Source organism: Tursiops truncatus, chromosome 1 (assembly GCF_011762595.2).
Source record: "Tursiops truncatus isolate mTurTru1 chromosome 1, mTurTru1.mat.Y, whole genome shotgun sequence".
NCBI lineage: Eukaryota > Metazoa > Chordata > Mammalia > Artiodactyla > Delphinidae > Tursiops > Tursiops truncatus.
Window position 1 is genome coordinate 139,523,747 of NC_047034.1, and position 17,052 is coordinate 139,540,798.

The 17,052-nt window shown below is 57.7% G+C and overlaps 1 protein-coding gene across 24 annotated transcripts in view; it reads left to right on the plus strand.

Moving 5' to 3' along the window:
- Positions 1–17,052, plus strand: part of LRP8 (LDL receptor related protein 8) — a 77,726-nt gene that overhangs the window by 37,567 nt on the left and 23,107 nt on the right. For 3 of the 24 annotated variants that reach the window (XM_033866367.2, XM_073789573.1, XM_073789600.1), the window contains exons 4-10: positions 7,079–7,207; positions 10,364–10,747; positions 11,685–11,807; positions 12,631–12,753; positions 14,687–14,764; positions 15,883–16,002; positions 16,074–16,199. In XM_033866367.2, coding sequence (XP_033722258.1) covers positions 7,079–7,207; positions 10,364–10,747; positions 11,685–11,807; positions 12,631–12,753; positions 14,687–14,764; positions 15,883–16,002; positions 16,074–16,199 — 1,083 coding nt within the window. The remainder of the gene's footprint in view (positions 1–7,078; positions 7,208–10,363; positions 10,748–11,684; positions 11,808–12,630; positions 12,754–14,686; positions 14,765–15,882; positions 16,003–16,073; positions 16,200–17,052) is intronic. The other 21 variants (XM_033866412.2, XM_033866420.2, XM_073789605.1 and 18 more) reach the window with 15 other exon arrangements.

Sequence of the window (17,052 nt, forward strand, 5' to 3'; positions counted from 1 at the left end):
GAGACCCCAGCTCTGTCCTCTGCTCTGGGTGGGCTGATGGCAGCGAAGACAGCCAGGGGTAAGGCGAGGGCCAGAGCGGAGCCCCAGGCCCCCGCCTCCCATACTCAGGCTTTGTCTCTCTGGGATTTCTTTTCCAGGCCCTAATCCTCAAAGCAAACTTACACCCACCAGGTCATTCCATGACATTTGTTAAATTAAAAAGGAGATGAGACGGGGGCAGGGAAGGACCCGGTGGTCCCGGAGGCAGAGCTTCAGCAGAATGAGCCTGAGACAAAAGGCCGGGGTGGGGGCCGCACGTGGAGGACAGGGGGCGAGGCGGGGGGGACCTGGTTGGGGGTGGGGGTGGGGCTGGCAGGGACCTGCGAGTCACAGTCCCGGATCTTCCTTAAGGGTCACAGTCACCCCAGAGGCAGAGGTGGGGACAATGGAGGCCAGCGTCCCATCTAGGGCTGCGGCTGGTGATAACTGGGTTTCCTTGTCTCCTAGCAACAGAGCTACCAGTCTCCGTGGGAGAGAAAGAGAAAGGGAGAGAGAAAGGGAGAGCAGGAGCCGTCCCCGCCCGAGACAGGGCACCCCCTCGTTCCCTTGCACAGCTGCCCTGCCTTCCCCGGACTTGCTGCAGGCCCTATTCTTCCCTCACCCCACCAAGTAGCCAAAGCTGGTGCAGCCCCAGGTGTCTGGGCCCAAGGGCAGCCCAGTGCTTTGTCCTGAGCTTGGCTTCGGGAGGAACAAAGCCCAGCCACGCCCACTGGTGACTCATCCTCCTGGCAACCTTGGGAGGGGGGGTGGGTCTGTTTAGAGAGAAAGAAACTGAGGCTGGGACAGGTTCAGCCACTTGCCCAAGGCTGCCCAGCTAATATAGGGCAGAGCTGTGTGCAGCCCAGAGTGTGTGTTTGGGCGGGGGGCTGTGGCCACCATGGCAATCAGCTCGGTCATCCAGACCCCATGCCTGCGGTTTCCCTGGACACTGGAGGTGGGAGGGGAGGGGGAGCATCGTCAGGGTCATTCCCGGGGTCTGTCCTGCTGCCTGAGCGCTGTGCCCGCCCCCCCGCCTCCCCAGGTCTCTGTCTCTTTGCATTGACGCTCCTTTTCATCTCCCTCCTGCCCAACCCTGCACTGCCGGGCTGCCTCCCTTCCCTGCTTGCCCCTCCTCCCTCTCCCTCTTGCCGGCTCTCTCTCTGCTGCCCTGCCCACGTTTCCCTCTGTCTTCCTCCCTCTCGCCATCCCAGCACTTGCTGCCTTCCCATCCTCTGGGCTGTGCGGGTGCCCTCGGGCCTCACGCCTCCTGCCTCCCAGGCCTGCTTTGTGTTCAGCTGTAGAGCACGTTTATCTGACCATTGAGTAACTGGAGGCTTAGGGAAGCTGAGGGCCCTGCTTCCAAGACACACAGGTGGTTCATGGCTGGTCTGCCTTCCAGGACAAAAGGCAGGCTCCACAGTGTCTCTGAGGCTTGACAGGGGGCTCCGTGGGAGCTGCCACCGAGGCCACACCCTGGGGGTCGGCGGCCCGGCTCTCCTCTGGGCTCTCCCAGTGATTCACTGTGAGGTCCTGCATACTTTCCCGCCCCTCTCTGGGCCCTAGTTTCTAACAGTCCAGAATTCCAAAGACTGTGATTCTAAGACTCCTGGACTCCTAGGATTCTGAGGCCCTCTTTCTCCCTTGCCTGTACCCAGCTGGGGCACAAGGCCTAGGATCCCACTTTCCATGCACAGTTACATTGGTCACAGGTGGGCAAGGTCTGTGGGTGGGGAGGGCTGCCTGGGGGAGGGCAGCCAGAGTGGGTCCTTGAGGGTCAGGCAGAATTTGCGGGAGCAGGATCTGGTAACAGGCTTGCTCACAGCGTCCTGACCAAGTGAGAACCCGGCAGCCAATTCACTGCCCATTTAATTGGCGTTGTCATAGCAACCTCCACAGCCTACCAGGTTCCTGGGGACTGTGCCAGCTTGCAGGATAGAGCCCCCTGCCTACCTGCAAAGAAAGATTATAGGCAGTAGTAAAGGGTAGTGGGTTTGATGTCTGATATATTTGGGTTTAGGTCCTTTAACCTGTGAGACCTCAGGCAAGTTGTCCAATCTCCCTGAGCCTCAGTTCATTTGTCTGCAAAATGGGGTAATGGTACCTACCCTACGGGGGTTATGAGGATCAAATAAAAAAATGCACACAACGTGTCAGTGCTGGAGCAAATGGCAGGGTTATTTTATGATTACGTTTTGACTGTAGGCCCTCTCCTCAATTTAAAGCCTTAGAATAGTCTAAGTGAGCGGGGTTTGCAGGGAAGGGAAAGGAATTTGGGAGCAGGTCCCCCTTCTTGTGTTCCCCCACTATGTCATCTGCCCCTCGCTGTCTGGGGTTTCTCCCAGCTCTATTTCCTTCTGGTTCCGGGTTCTGTGTCTATCAAATTGAGCCAGGAGTCACAGTGGGAAAGCGGGGACATTTGCCTAATGAAAGTAGCATTTCAGCTCTAATTATAGCTCACTTGACTGGGGCCATTTGTGATCCACCTTCAAGCATCTGTTGGGAGGGGCGTGGGATGGGGGTGGGGAGGTTAGTTCAAGGGGAAGGAGTTACAATTCTGGGTGCTGCTTCTTGAAAATGAGGTTTTTTTCATGCGTCTTAGAGCCTTCCCATCTGAAAGGGGGACCTCACAGATTAACCAAGCGTACCTTCCTATCAGAGACCAGAGATTTTATGAGATCCCAGCAAGGTTAGAGGCCAACCCAGCTGACCCTGTGAGAAGAAGCTTGGTGTAACTGCCCCCTTCTGCACAGTGGGACGTCCCATGTCGTGCCTCCTGGGGCAGCAGCTAGACCCTGTAGTTCCCACTGCCTGAGCCGCTGGTCCCCTCGGAGCTGGCAGTCCCCGTGCGGAGGTTGTCTGCCCCTGTGCCTCTTGTGACCTGACACTGCAGATGTGCTTGCTCAATAAGTAGCTGTCAGGCACTTTCATTCTTTTATTCGACAGACATTTCCCTTTTTGTTAATTTATGAACTTATGAATTAGAGAAAGTACCATTGGATTTGGATTTCTGGTGCAGGCTTCTCTGGGAATTTATAAATGCCTCCAGCCACTCCAGGGTGCAGTTGCAGGCCCTTGGTGACTTGGAGGATTCCTGATGTCTGAGAGACAGTGGGGCTTGTCACTCCTGCCTCGGAGGACCTGGGGTTACTTGGACAGCAGGCCAGAGGCATCCCTTGCGGCATCTGTTTGTCTGTGTGTGTGTGTGTGTGTGTGAGAGAGAGAGAGAGAGAGAGAGAGAGAGGGAAGGAGGGAGGGAGAGAGAGAGGGCAGGAGAGGACAAGAGGTGGAGAGAGGGAGAGGTGTTCCGTTCAGGGGTGGAGGCTGCGTCGTGGCAGGCCGCGTGGACTCTAATAATGTGTAATGTGCATCCCCAGAGGCGAGACCAGGGCCCTCCCAGCCCTTTGTATCTGCACTTCATGAAATAAAACTAGGGCATGTTTGCTGAGTTCCAAGTTTGCTCCAGGCCCTGAGTGAAGGGATTTCCATGTTTCCTCATTTAAACCACCCACCAACTCTGGGAGATTACGTCACCCCTTTTTCAGGTGAGGGGAGCCAGGGTGCAGAGAGGTTAAGTGACTTGTGGAAGGACCTTCATGTTAGTAAATGAGATTTGGACCCAGGCCTGTCCGGCTCCAAACCCATGCTCTGTCTCCTGCGTCGTGCTGCCTGGGGCCTTTAGCTTTAGTTATCCTGAAAGTGGACGTCAGACGGCCATCTGCTATCTCGCAGACTCTGCCTGAGCAAAGGTCCGGTGAGCCTCCTCCCTCCAGTGACCCCTCTGCAGCCCAGGGTTGCCGGGAGACCGGTGGGGCCTACTTTTCTCACGTGCAGTGTCCAGTGCCATAAGTTAAGCAGTGCAATTGGAGTTGAGGGACCTGGGGAGGAAGCCCAGCTCTGCCCTTCACCACAAGACTTCGAGCAAACGACTTTCACTCTCTGGGCTTTGCTCTCCCCACCCACCTCGTGAGGAGATACTGCACATCAACACTCCCCAGACTCACTTCCCAGGGCTGAGTGGTGAGAAGCCTCACCCAGGAGCCCGCGGGGCAAGGTCTGTGTCCTGCTTTGGGGAACAGCTGCACCCCAACGGAGACGGCAAGGTTCTAGGAGAGACAGCAGTTGGAGCACCCAGCGTCTAGTAGCCGGGCAGGTCACTTCCCCTCTCTGGGCCTCTGCCTCCTGTCACTCCAATGGCTGCTCCTCAGTGTGCCCTCCAAGGCCTCTTGTGTCCCGGCGTTCCAAGAAGGTGCCTTGGCTCTGTGAGGGTAGGAGGGCTGGTGTCAGGCACTGCTGAATCCTCGAGAGCCTGTAATTAGAGCTGTCTATTTAGGGACACAGCAAATGTCTTATTAATTATAAAGAAAGGAAGCAGACGGATTGTTTAATCATTGTCCTTGCTGAAAGGTTATGCAATTAACTGTATAAATATTCATTCAGAGTTCAAGCAGCTGCCTGCTGCATACCGGGGTATGCAGAACCAGGCCCCCAGAGATGGTGTGGACAGGTCAGGGGCCATTTCAGTCACCTGGGCTTTTGGGCAGAGAGTTTGGGGCTGGTTCTGGGCCACTTCTCTACCCGCAGGAGCAGGAGGGGTTTGATGGAAAAGGGCAGGGTTTTTAGTCCAAGGAACCGGGACTCTGCCCCTCACTGCTGTGCATTTTGGGCCAGTTACTTGGTCTCTCTGAGCCTCAGTTTCCTTATCTGTAAAATGGAGTGCTTACCTGCAGGACCACTGCCCTACTCCATTCCAGGGGTGCCACTGACATGATGATCTTTGTGAATGGTGCCCCTGGAGTTTGCACTCACAGCCTGCAGGGCCCACTTACCTGGCAGGGTGAGGGTCAGGATGACATGGGAAAGTATCAGCTCCTCAGAATGGAGCAGCCTGACCCACTGTAGGTGCCCAGTAAATGTGGCTCCCTGCCAGCTCCTCTGTTTCCTAAGGCCTGGCGCAGGGATATATGGCTGCCTCGTCCCTCCATCCCGTGGTTCCCTCAGGGGCTTGCAAACATACAGAACCTCCTCTATCACTTTTCTGGGAGTGAATTTAAGAGATGAAATATCCTATATCTTTTAGACTTGTAGAATGATAACTCAGGGGTTCTCAAATAGGGTGCATGAGAATCACCAGGGGAGGTGAAGTGGGGGGGAGTTGGCTAAAATGCCTGGGCTCTGCCCTCGGAAGTTTGGATTCAGTCTAGAGTGAGCTGGAGCCAAAGAACCTGCACTTCCAACAGCCCTCACACACCCACCCCTTAGTCAGGACTCCAGGACACACTGGTCGCTGCAGCCCCCTCGTGTTCTGCTGGGCCCAGAGTGGGAAGTGCTTTCTCGGGTCCTGCAGGGCGTGGGTGATGGAGGTGCTCTGGGCCCCTCTCCTGACTCCCAGGCCGCTCACCACCCTGCACTCGCCCCGAGGAGGCCGTTGTAAAGGGTCTTTGAGTGCCAGTGCTTTCCAGGGCTCTACACGACAGTATCTGTAAAGGGAAATTTCTGTAAAATGAATCCTGTGAATCCCGTATTCCCAACAGGTCGCCTTATATTTGTGAAATGTATTCCTAGGGATAACTTTGGGATCCACAGTTAGGGGTCCGAGGTACTCCTCTCCCACAGCGTAGTAGTGTCTGGGGGCCTTGACTCAGATACCTGCTCCCAACCCCACCTTGTCTGTGCCCTTTTCTCCATCTCTTGTGGCCTCTCACCCCAGCTATGGAAGTAAGAGGAAGAAAAACTGGTCTGAGATCAGAGAGAAAAACTGAGGGTAAGGCACCAGTAACCTGCCACCTGCAGGGGGCAGTGGACTGTGCCGTCTCTGGCATCAGACACAGCTGACTGCATCCTCACTCGGCTCTTGACAGCTGTGTGACTAGTACCTGGTGATGGGTGCCGTGTCTGGTACACAGCAGTGCTCAATAGCTACTCACTGAGGGAACAAACAAGTCCTCAGCTCTACGCGTGGAGAGTAATGGTAGGTATCATTAGTGAGCACTGGCTGGGCGTTCTAAGTGCTTTACAGACATTAACGTAGGTGTTCGTAACAATCCTGTGGGATAGGGAATAGTATTGTCCCCACTTTATGGGCACAGAGATGAGGATTGCTGGCCAAGGTAGATAGCCAGTGAGTGACCGAGCTGAACCCAGGCAGCCAAGCCCCAGAGCCCATGGCCTCGACCTTCGTGCCGGAGGCCCCAACATAATCTTCACCCTGCTGGGTTGTTGTAAAGATTAAATGGAAGCGTCTAGCTCTGTGCCTGGCACATCCTGGAGACCACTGAGTTCGGCCTCGTGTACCCCCTGAAAGGCAGAGGGAGCCAGCCGCGGAGGCCTGAGATGCGTCTGCCTCAGCTGGGTCTGTCACGTGGGACCTTCTGGGACGCTCAAGATGAGAGCCATCCCCAGGCCTGATCAGGGTTCTCATTCTTTCTTCCAAATTGAGAATCAACCCTGGGGCTTCGAGCCCCTGATTGAGTCAGCCTCTGATTGCAGCTGCAGTAATTATAGCTGTGTGGTCCCGCTGGGCCCTGCCACTCAGCGGCTGCTCTCAGCACCATCGCCAGGGGAGGGGGCTTGGAGGGAGCTGTTGGGGCCTTGGTGAGCCCTGCACATCTGCAGTCATGGAGTCACTGATCTGGAAGGCAAACTGAGGCCCACATGGGGCATATCTCACCCAAGGGCACACAGCTGGAAATGGCAGAGACTCATGCAGGGCAAGGCGGCTCCACATTGCTGGAGCTTAAAGGGAAGGCTTGGAAGGGTGGAAGGTCGGGCCGGTGAGGCAGGCAGGGGTTGGCTGGATCAAGGAGGGCCTTGAGGGCCAGGGGCCAGGGGTCCACGAAAGGGTGTTAGGCAGGGCAGTGGTGGGGTCAGTTGTAGGATTCAGGAAGTCTTAGGGGAAGACAGGGGCTTCTTCTCAGACGAAGAAACTGAGACATGGGGCAGGAAGGCCCTGGTGGATTCCCAGGGCCTCGGGCCAGGTTGCTGGAGCCTGGCAGTAGGACCGGTTGGCACCATGCCCTGTGTCCCCCGCGGCTAAGCCATGCACGTGTGTCTGTCTCCACAGCCAAGCAGGTGTGTCCCGCAGAGAAGCTGAGCTGTGGACCCACCAGCCACAAGTGTGTGCCTGCTTCGTGGCGCTGTGATGGAGAGAAGGACTGCGAGAGTGGAGTGGACGAGGCCGGCTGTGCCACCTGTGAGTCCGGGGTCAGGTCCCCAGGGTTCGCCACGCACAGTCAGGCAGCCTCGGGGAGCAGTGGCCGCTCGTGGGGAGGGGCCAGGTTCTCCAGGGGGCTTGGCAGGTGGAGAGGAAAAGGTAACGGTCAGGACACTAGTAATGGCCGGGCACTTTGCAGAGACATTCTTTTTCATCCTCACAAACACCTCACGAACAGCCATTATCATCCCCATTTGTGGGTGAGGAAACTGAGGCTCAGACAAGCGAGGAAAAGTGCCCACGGCTGAGTGCTGGAACTGAGATTCAAATTCAGGTCTGGACAGCAAAATCCATGCGTTCTTAAACCATGCCTGCCTGACATCTGCTCACCCATTCCATACATCTGTACTGATCTCTGAGCAAGGGCAGGGAGACCAGGGTGGGGACCGTAGTGAGAGATGGTGGTGGCCCGGGCCAGGGCACTGGCAGTGTCAGGGGTAGGGAGGGGGACTGTCGCTCAAATCTCAGATTTGAGCCCCCGTGCCATAGGGCAGGAAGACATTCCCAGCAGCCTCGGCAGGGACAGATGGAAGTGGTCACTGGGGCAGTTCCACATCACTGAGCTTCAAACACAGGGATTATCTCCTTCCCAGGGAGCGGGCCAGCAGGGCCTGGGCCAGTGGGGAGCACAACCCGACCGTGCATGTTACATATTTGATGGGCGCCTACTGTGTGCCAGGCCCGGAGCCAGGCTCTGAAAGGGCCGATAAGGTGACTGCTACACAGTCCTCCCTCTGGGAGCTCATGATTAACGGGGTAGACAGACTGGCTCTCGTTACAAGGCTGTGAGGCTGGGCTGAGATCTGGGCGATCCCTTGGGGGCTTTTGCCAAGCACGTGCCCACCACTGTCTCCCACCCCCTCCCTTTATCAGCTTCTGTATTTCATCCTATCCATCCTTCCAGGCCCAGGGGAACGCCATCTCCTCTGGGGGCTTCTGAGTCACAGCACTGTAGGATTCTGAGTCTGGAGTTTGGATATGTCTGAAGCCGGAAGCATCTGGTTATGGGGGCAGATCCTGGCTGGGGCCAGCAGGTTCAAAGCCCCGTTGATGGCATTGGCTCATTTCTTCAGCTGTGATCATTTTGTGGGGCCTCACTGGCCAGTGAGAATCCTCTTCCCTCCCCTACCCCCTGAAAATCAGATGTTTCCTCAGTCATCAAGGCCATCAGCCACTACCGCAGCGGGTAGGAATAGCTCTAACGAGGGCATGTTGTGGCAGGACTGTCTCCTGTTAATTATAGGAGATAGTGGTGTTCGAAGGGCCTGTGGGGCTTCTCTGCTTCAGCTCCCCAACCACCGGGGGAAACAAAAAGAATTCTCCCTTCTCTCATCCCTCAGAGCTTCTTCCATTCGTGAATGCTGGGCGAGGGGGGTCCCTGGGCACAGGCCTGAGGATGTAGATCTTCAAGGTGCTGTCAGCTTCCAAACCTTGGAGCGAACTCAGGATAAAGGCAGCACGTCTTCTCAGAACTCTGATCGTAATGAGTCCTCCCTCCCTGTCTGGACAGGAAGGAGGCATCAGCTTAATCTTGAGGGGCAGACATCACAGGGTAGGGTGTGCTTTTCCCACCAATGCCCCAACATCCCAAAAGCCCAGAAAGGGAAAAAAAATGCATCTGTCAGAAACCTGGTAGCGCTGTCAGCAACACATGACACGAGCTGCCCTACATGGTGAAACTGAAGACATCGTTCTCTTTTATGTTCCCTAACGATGAGAAAGGACTTTTTCCCACCGGAAAATAAAAACACAGACTCTTGGCGCCCCCACGTGGAGATATCTGGTGCTGCCACCACCGAGTTACCTGTGGCCACAGCTCCTGCATCCACACCCTGCCTGGGCCCCCAGGCCTGTTCTTGGCCTCTGTGTAAGGAATGAAGGAGGGAAGGAGGCCAGGTCGCTGCTCTAGAAACAGCCTACACTCCAGGATGGGAGGAAAACCAGAAAGCCGAGATGAGTTAGAGTAGGAAGTAAGAGCCCCAAACCTGAGTTCTGGTTCCCTCATCACCATGGACTGACTGTGTGACCCTGGGCAAATTGCTCCTCTCTCTGGGCCTCAGTTTCCCCATCTGTAAACTGGTAGTTGGGCTGGTGGTCACTAAGGCTCCCCCAGCCTCTGAGCTCAGAGCAGGCCACCAGAGAGGGGAAGCCCAGGGCCCCAGGCAGGGCCAGTGACCTGTGCCCTGAACTACTGCACATCCCTGAATTACTCCTCACACCAGGGCCGTTCCAGCCTCCATCCACACCACACCCACTCACTGCAGGGAGCTCCTCTGTGCCGGGCCTTCAGAACAAAAGTGGATCAGTCTCAGAGCCCACCCCCATGCAGTTTGTGGTCACGGGGCAGACAGAGAAGGACACAAGACCCAGACACCTGAGCAGGCTGTGAAGGGCACCAGAAAGGAGAGTGGAGGTGGGTGGAAACTTGCCAAGCAGGGGAGCATGAAGTGTGTTATGAAAGAGGTAGAATTTGGGCCCTTGAAGGATGCGAACTCATCGTTGCGATATACAGAGACAGTGGCGGGCAAGAGATGGGCGCCCAGCAGATGGGGCAGCTTGGGCAAAGGCCGGGAGGTGGGAAAGTGTACAAATGGTCCAGTGTGCGACGTGAAGCCGGAGCATGTGCGGGAGTGAGGTGATGGGGCAGAGCAGTAGCTCCGTGCCAGTGGCCTCGGATGCTAAGCCCAGGGACTTAGGGTAGTTCTGGGCAAACAGGGGACGGGGAGGGACCTGAACTGTGTTGTAAAGAAGCAGGTCCAGACCTTGTTCCCTGGGAGGGTCGGTGTCATGTTGCATATCATTTCCTGAGGACATCGCAAAGCCCTTCAAGACAGGGCGTGTTCTGCAGCTTTAGAGACTCCTAGTCCCACCATCCTGCTGGGAGCAGCACAGGAATTCCTACTCCCAACGAGGCTGGGGAGGTTCAGGGTGGCAAGTGTGCTGCCCCAGGTCATCCAGCATGACCCTGGCAGGACCCGGATTGGAGGCCCCCTTTGCTGTCCCCTGTTCGGCGCCCCAGCCGGGCTCATTCTGGCCCGCGGGTGAGGATCAGGGCCCCTGTAGCGGGACCAGCGGGCCGGGGCACCGGGGATGGGATGGGGTCCGGCGGGCCGACCGGCTCTCTGTCCCGCGCAGTGTGCGCCCCGCACGAGTTCCAGTGCAGCAACCGCTCTTGCCTGGCCGCCGTGTTCGTGTGCGACGGCGACGACGACTGTGGCGACGGCAGCGACGAGCGTGGCTGCGCCGACCCGGCCTGCGGGCCCCGCGAGTTCCGCTGCGGCGGCGACGGCGGCGCCTGCATCCCCGAGCGCTGGGTCTGTGACCGCCAGTTCGACTGCGAGGACCGCTCGGACGAGGCGGCCGAGCTCTGCGGCCGCGCGGGCCCCAGGGCCACGTCCGCGCCCGCCACCTGCGCCGCTGCCGCTCAGTTCGCCTGCCGCAGCGGCGAGTGCGTGCACCTGGGCTGGCGCTGCGACGGCGACCGCGACTGCAAGGACAAGTCGGACGAGGCCGACTGCCGTAAGCCACCTCCCCTCCGTATCGCCCAGAGCCGCGGGTGCGCGACTGTCCGCCGAGGGGCCGCGTCTCCTCGCCCTACTCTGATCCTAGTAATGTTTTAACGGTGGCAGCAGGACTTGGGAAAAGTGAAGTGACTTGTGTGAGGCCACGTGGCTGCTAAGCTGCGGAGCTCAGGGTCTTCACAGGTACCTGTGACCTTCAGTAACGCTCCCCCCCACCCCCATACCTCCCATCTCTGCCCTTCCCTGTCCCAAGCAGTCACGAGTGGTTCCAATGCCAGACACCTTGGTACACTCAGGAAGCCCCCCACCCTGCCTACCTGCTGGGCCTGCTCATCCTTCAAGGCCTTGCCCAGGTTCCTCTGATGGACCCAGCTGGGCTGCGTCTCTCCCCTGAGCTGCTGCAGGTCCCTGGCACCCTCTCTTACAGCACATCCACACTGTGATGCCCTTGTTGCTCGCCCCTCAGCCCCACTGTGCACCCTTGAGCTCCTAGAGGATGGGGAGTCTCTTAGTAATCTCTGTGTTCCCCACCCCTGCACAGCACCGCACACACACTGGGCGCTCAGGAGGGGTTTGCTGAAGGGATGAGGTCGTTAAGTAATGAGCACGGAGACTCCAAAGAAGACCACGTGTCTGTTTGGAGGAGTGGCCCTGGGGAGAGACGGTGGAGTGGGAAACAGGAGACCTGAATTGTAGTCCTGCCTTTGCCAGCTAGAGTGCTGTGTGACCCTGGGTGAGGCCTTCCCCCTCTCTGAGCTTCAGTCTTCCCATTTTGTGCCTTGGCCGGGTGTCCTCCGAAGACTCCCAAGCTCAGCGACCGGTTCTGTTTTTGCCAGGGGTGGATACGGAGTGGGGGTGAGGGTGGAGGTTGGGGGAAGAGAGCTGTCCCAGCACCATAATGGCCCTGACTCTCTCCCCTTCCCCTCTCCTGGCAGCGCTGGGCACCTGCCGTGGAGACGAGTTCCGGTGTGGGGATGGGACTTGTGTCCCTGCCATCAAGCGCTGCAACCAGGAACAGGACTGTCCAGACAGGAGTGATGAAGCTGGCTGCCTGCAGGGTGCGTGTGGTCAGCAGCAAAGGGGCAGCGTCCTCTGAGGCGAATGCCTGAGCTCCTCCCCCTGGCTCCGTAGAGAGCAGCGAGGGAGACATCACCCCTTGGTCCCTAAGATGCATCTTCCCTCAGAGCATTTCTTGCCCCTAAACCACCCAGATCCCCTTCCTGGGGTCCTAGTGGCACTAGACCTGGATTTTTAAGGACTTTGCAAAAGCTGAAAGAGACCTAGGGGGAGGGGACATGAAGGCACTGCAGGAAGTCCAGCCCCCACCATTGGTCCACATCTACGCCTCCAAGCAGCCTCCCTCACTCGTTCCCAGACTGAGCAGAGGCTGAGTCCCATTTCCCAGGGAGACCACTTAATTCTCAGATGGCTCTGCGGTCATCACCCTGCAGCAGCAGCAGGGACCCGGACTCAGTGGTCATCTGGAGAAATGGATCAGCGATTGGGCAGTGACGTGGCCTCCTCTATCTAGGGCACTTGGAGCATAGGTCCCCCTCAGGAGATGGTCAGTGCATCCGCCAGGGTCTCTGTAGAGCTGCTGCTTTTCCCTCCAAGTTCCCTAATGCTGACAGATCAGACGCAGAGCCCCATGCCCTGCCCTCCTAGATGATGCTTGGGTATCCCGATTATCCCTGGGGTCCTGTCCTTCTGTGAGCAGAGCTCCCTCTGGCCCTGTATTCAGCTCTCTGTCCTGGGTCACTTTCTGGAGACCAGCAGGGACTGGGGCTGGAGCTCTGCTCACCTCCCATGGGCCCAGCCCACCCCAGCCCTCCCTGCCCAAGGTCTCATCAGTGCTGTCCACTCTCTTGTCCGGCCCGACAGAGTCAACATGTGAGGGTCCCCGCAGATTTCAGTGTAAGAGTGGCGAGTGCGTGGACGGCGGGAAAGTGTGTGATGCTCAGAGGGACTGCCGGGACTGGTCAGATGAGCCTCTGAAAGAGTGTGGTACAGTACCTCTCTCCGTCCCGCTGCTGGACTAACCCTCCCTGCCACGCCCCCTCCCGGCCCTCAGCCCTCGACTGCCCCTCTGCACACATTCTGATCTGACCCTCTCTCTGGACTCGTGCGCTGTCCCATGGTCTCAGACGGGGCTCTTTGCCTTTGGGGCCTCTTGCTCTGCTACTCTGCAAATCAAAGGGCCTTTCCTTTCCAGATGCTCAGAAATTATGCTTCCTCTCACAAATGCAGCCTCTCCTCGCTTCTTCCACGTTCAGACCTCTGAGTGTGTGCTCACTCTGAAGTTTCTCTCTTCCTCATTATTTTTGCCCTGCCGACCTAGCCAGGGCGCTGGCCTCCGAGGCCTTCCAGACCCCTGCAGGAGACCCTGCAGGGGAAGAGGTGGGGAACAGCAAGTGGGTGGGCAGACGAGGCACATCTGGAGGCCACTGGGCTCAGGCCAGGCCCGGGTGAGCATAGGGCAGAGCCAGCAGCAGAGGGTAGCACCATCCTGAGAAGCTTTCTGGGAGACCAGACTCACGGGCTGGACATGAGTTAGGAGTGGAAAGAGGCGGCTGTCCTGATGGCCAGAGCTGTAGGGGTGGGTTCCAGGCTAAAAAGAACAGGAGAGTCTGGACCGTAGGTGGGCGGGCATCCTAGAGAGCACGCAGGAAACCCAGCGTGGGCTCCAGGAAGGTTCATTTCTGAGGTCAGGGGACAGAGGATTTCTTGGGGGACAGAGCCTAGGTCAGACCCTCCCTCCCCTACCCTCCTGGCAGACCCTTTTCCACCCAGTACCTCCCCTCCTGAGCCCTCAGAGGAGCTTCATCCCCTGGAGCTCCCTGGAATAGCACGTTTCTGCCCCTACTGAAGATTAAGAAATTGATTTCGGAAGGAGGAGTGGCTGGGTGAAGGTCCCTCGGCCTCCACCTGAGCTTGCAGGTGACAGACTCCCCCCAGGCCCTGCCATGGAAAGTCCCAGAAGAAGGAAGTTATGGAAAAGAGGATAAGGAAGCAGGAGCAGCGGAGCCTAGCCACCGCCCCCCACCCACAGACTACTAACCTGCTAAACTCTCTTCTCTCTTGTCTTTTGCATGACACACCAAAGAGACGTATGTACGCATGTGTTTGTGTCTCTGTGCTGGTGAGAGGCCAGTGTCTGTACCCATGGCTCCTCCTCTGAGGAAGGCAAGGGAATTGCATCACGTATCTCTGTGCGGCTCCCACGTCTGTGTGAATGTGCCTGCCTGTGCACGTAGGCTGGTGTGTGTGTGCATGCAGGTGTGGGCATGCAGGTGGGCGTGCGTGCTGGGAGAAGGGCACTGCCCCTTCCTTCAACAGGGGACCTCAAATGCTCCTCAGGCCTCTCTGGGCCATCTTCCCCTCTCCCCACCCTGCAGGCCCCCCAGCAGAATCACCTCCAGGGTAGGTAGAATTGGGAAGGCCCGGAGACTCCCCTCAGCCTCTGCCTCAGCACTGGTCTTCCAGGGAAGGGTTGACGGAGATAGACAGCTCGGGACCCGCTACCCATTCTCTGACCCCGACTCACCTCAGCCCTGGAGGACTCAGTTCCTTGGTCTTTCATCGAAGCCTGAGTCACGTGGAGCTCTCCCCTTTCCCCTTGCAGAGCCATCCTACACATGCCCCTCCACCCAGTGGTCGGTAAATACAATGGTTGAGCTGCTGCCCCTGCAGAAGGCAGGGTAGGAAGTGAGTGAACTGGTGAACAAATGAACGGACGGGAGGGAATAGTGTGGTGTGGGAGAGGTCAAGGAGGGCTTGGAGTGACAGAAAGAGTCCTGGAGGTGGTACCCTACAGAGACCACCGCAAAGCTACCACAGCTCAGCCCACCCCGAGGGGCTGGGGCTTCCCAGGGCTGGGCCTGGCTGAGTCACCCCCCGGCCCCCGAGTCATGGGGTTGCTATGGTCTTCTTCTTTCAGTTCTGCCAACATCCCAGAGAAACAGGAGGCGGCCCAGGGGTAAAGAGGAGCATTCCCTAAGCATGGCTCAGGCTGGAGGTGGGGCACCACAGCTGTGCATGGCCTGGGGTGGGCAGCTCAGACCAGCTGTGTGCATGGCCCTGGCTGGCCGGGCACAGCTCTGCCTGGCTTGGCTGGAGTGGTGGGACGTGGGCCTGATGGGCAGAGGGTGGCACGGCACCTTCCCTGGCTGGCAGAATTAACCCTCTGTGGTTCTAAAGCCCAAAGATGCTGTGAGAACTTGCTGAGCCTTGGTCCCGGCCTCCCTGACCTCCACTAGGACCCTGCCAGGAGGTGGTAAGGGAGTGGAGGACGGGGGAACCAGATGACCTCCTGGCATCCCTTCATCCCTTGCTGCAGTTGGTAATATTGGGACCAGGCCTGTGACTAAGTGTAGGAATAGGGACAGGTGCTGAAATGAGAGGAGGTGAAAAAATCCACCATAGTTCACGGTGGGAGAGAACTGACTTAGCAGCAGCTCCGTGGAGAAAGAGGCCTGGCAGCCTTAGATGACCACAGCTCAGTAGCGGGCAGCCCTTGTCGTTCAGACTCCTCTGGGTGGCAGACTAGCTCTGGGCCCTGCGGGAGAAGGACACAGACAGATGGAGTGCAGGCAGGGAAAGGCACTTGAATGGCGGGGGACCAGGAATCGGCGCTTTAAGGAGATTCTGGGGGAGCCATTGGACTCTGGTCAACCCCACACAGAGCCAGCTGCCTCAGGAGGAAAGCAGGCTTCCCGAGGCTGGGGGTGTTTAAGCAAGGGCATTTCGGAAGGGATTTTTGGGGTCCCTGAGGGTTGGACGTGGTACCTGCAGGCACCTTCAACTCTGAGGTCACAAGGAAGGAGGAGCCATAAGAAATGTGTTTGTGAAAGGAAAGACCTTAGGCAGCCTAGCTGCCTTCAGCCTGGTGGTGGACAGAGCCCTGGCCTGGGAGGCAAAGGACCCGAGTTCTGGTTCCACTCTGTCCTGTCTATGCGACCCGGCCCTCTCTGAGCCTCCTCTTGCCCAGTCACCTGGCTAATGAGGCTGAGGCTCAGTGAGGCTCTGGGGGAAGCTCGCTGCCCCGGGTCTCTGCTTCAGCTCTAGGCCCATCCCTGTCCTGCCCCCACCCCAATCTGAGCTCCTGGACCCTCAGGAGCCCACGTCCCTCCCCAGGGCTGAACGAGTGTCTGCACAACAATGGCGGCTGTTCCCACATCTGCACCGACCTCAAGATCGGCTTTGAGTGCACGTGCCCATCGGGCTACCGGCTCCTGGACCAGAAGACCTGTGGTGGTGAGCCCCTCCCCGAGCCCCTCAAGGAGGCGGCTCCTCCGGCCAGTGCTGACCTCTGCTCCCCCCCACAGACATTGACGAGTGTGAGGACCCAGACGCCTGCAGCCAGATCTGTGTCAATTACAAAGGCTACTTTAAGTGCGAGTGCCACCCTGGCTACGAGATGGACACCCTGACCAAGAACTGCAAGGCCGTCGGTATGGACACTGCAAGGTGGGGGGGGGCAGGGGAGCAGCTCTGAGGGAGTCCAGGAAGCAGTGTGCTTCCCATACGTGAGGAGCGGGTGTGCACACCTGCGTGTACACACACAGATGGCAGGTTGCACACACGGTGCTCAGAGTGTAAATATTCAGCACACACACGATGCACTGTGCATGTACACCCACGCAGACGCTGCACAGCGCCACCCGGTACAGCCCACAGAGTCTGCACTCGCACGACACACAGTGCCAGACACAGGCTGGACCATGCTGGCTACACACGGCACGGGCAGCCCACACAAAGAGCAGGCCATGTGCAGACCTAACGTTGATCGTCACGTCAGCCAACGGAATTCACTTATTTTATTCAGTTCTTTACACTGGACACCTAACATTGTTGTAGGCACTAGGGATTCAGCAGTAAGCAAAATAGACGTGAATCCCTGTCTGTCCTCATGGGACTTACACTCTAGTTGGTGAGACAGACAAGAAATCAGAAAAATAAATACAGTGCATGGCAGATGGTGATGAGGGTTCAGGAGAAATATAAAGTAGAGAAGTTATAGTTTTCGATAGAGTGGTCAGGAAAGCCCTCACTGAGAAGGTGACATTTGAATAAAGGCCTGAAGGAGATGAAGGAGTGAGCCATGCATCACCTGCAGGAGCCGAAGGCAGCAGCATGCCTGCTGTGTTCAGATAAGAACGAGGAAGCCAGGGCAGCCAGGGCAACCAGGGCATAGGAGGAGATGAAGTCCAAGAGGTGACTTGGGGGCAGATCACAAAGGCCTTCGAGACCATTCTAAGGGCTGACTCTCGGTTTCACTGTCAGTCGGGGAAGAAAGCCTTTGTG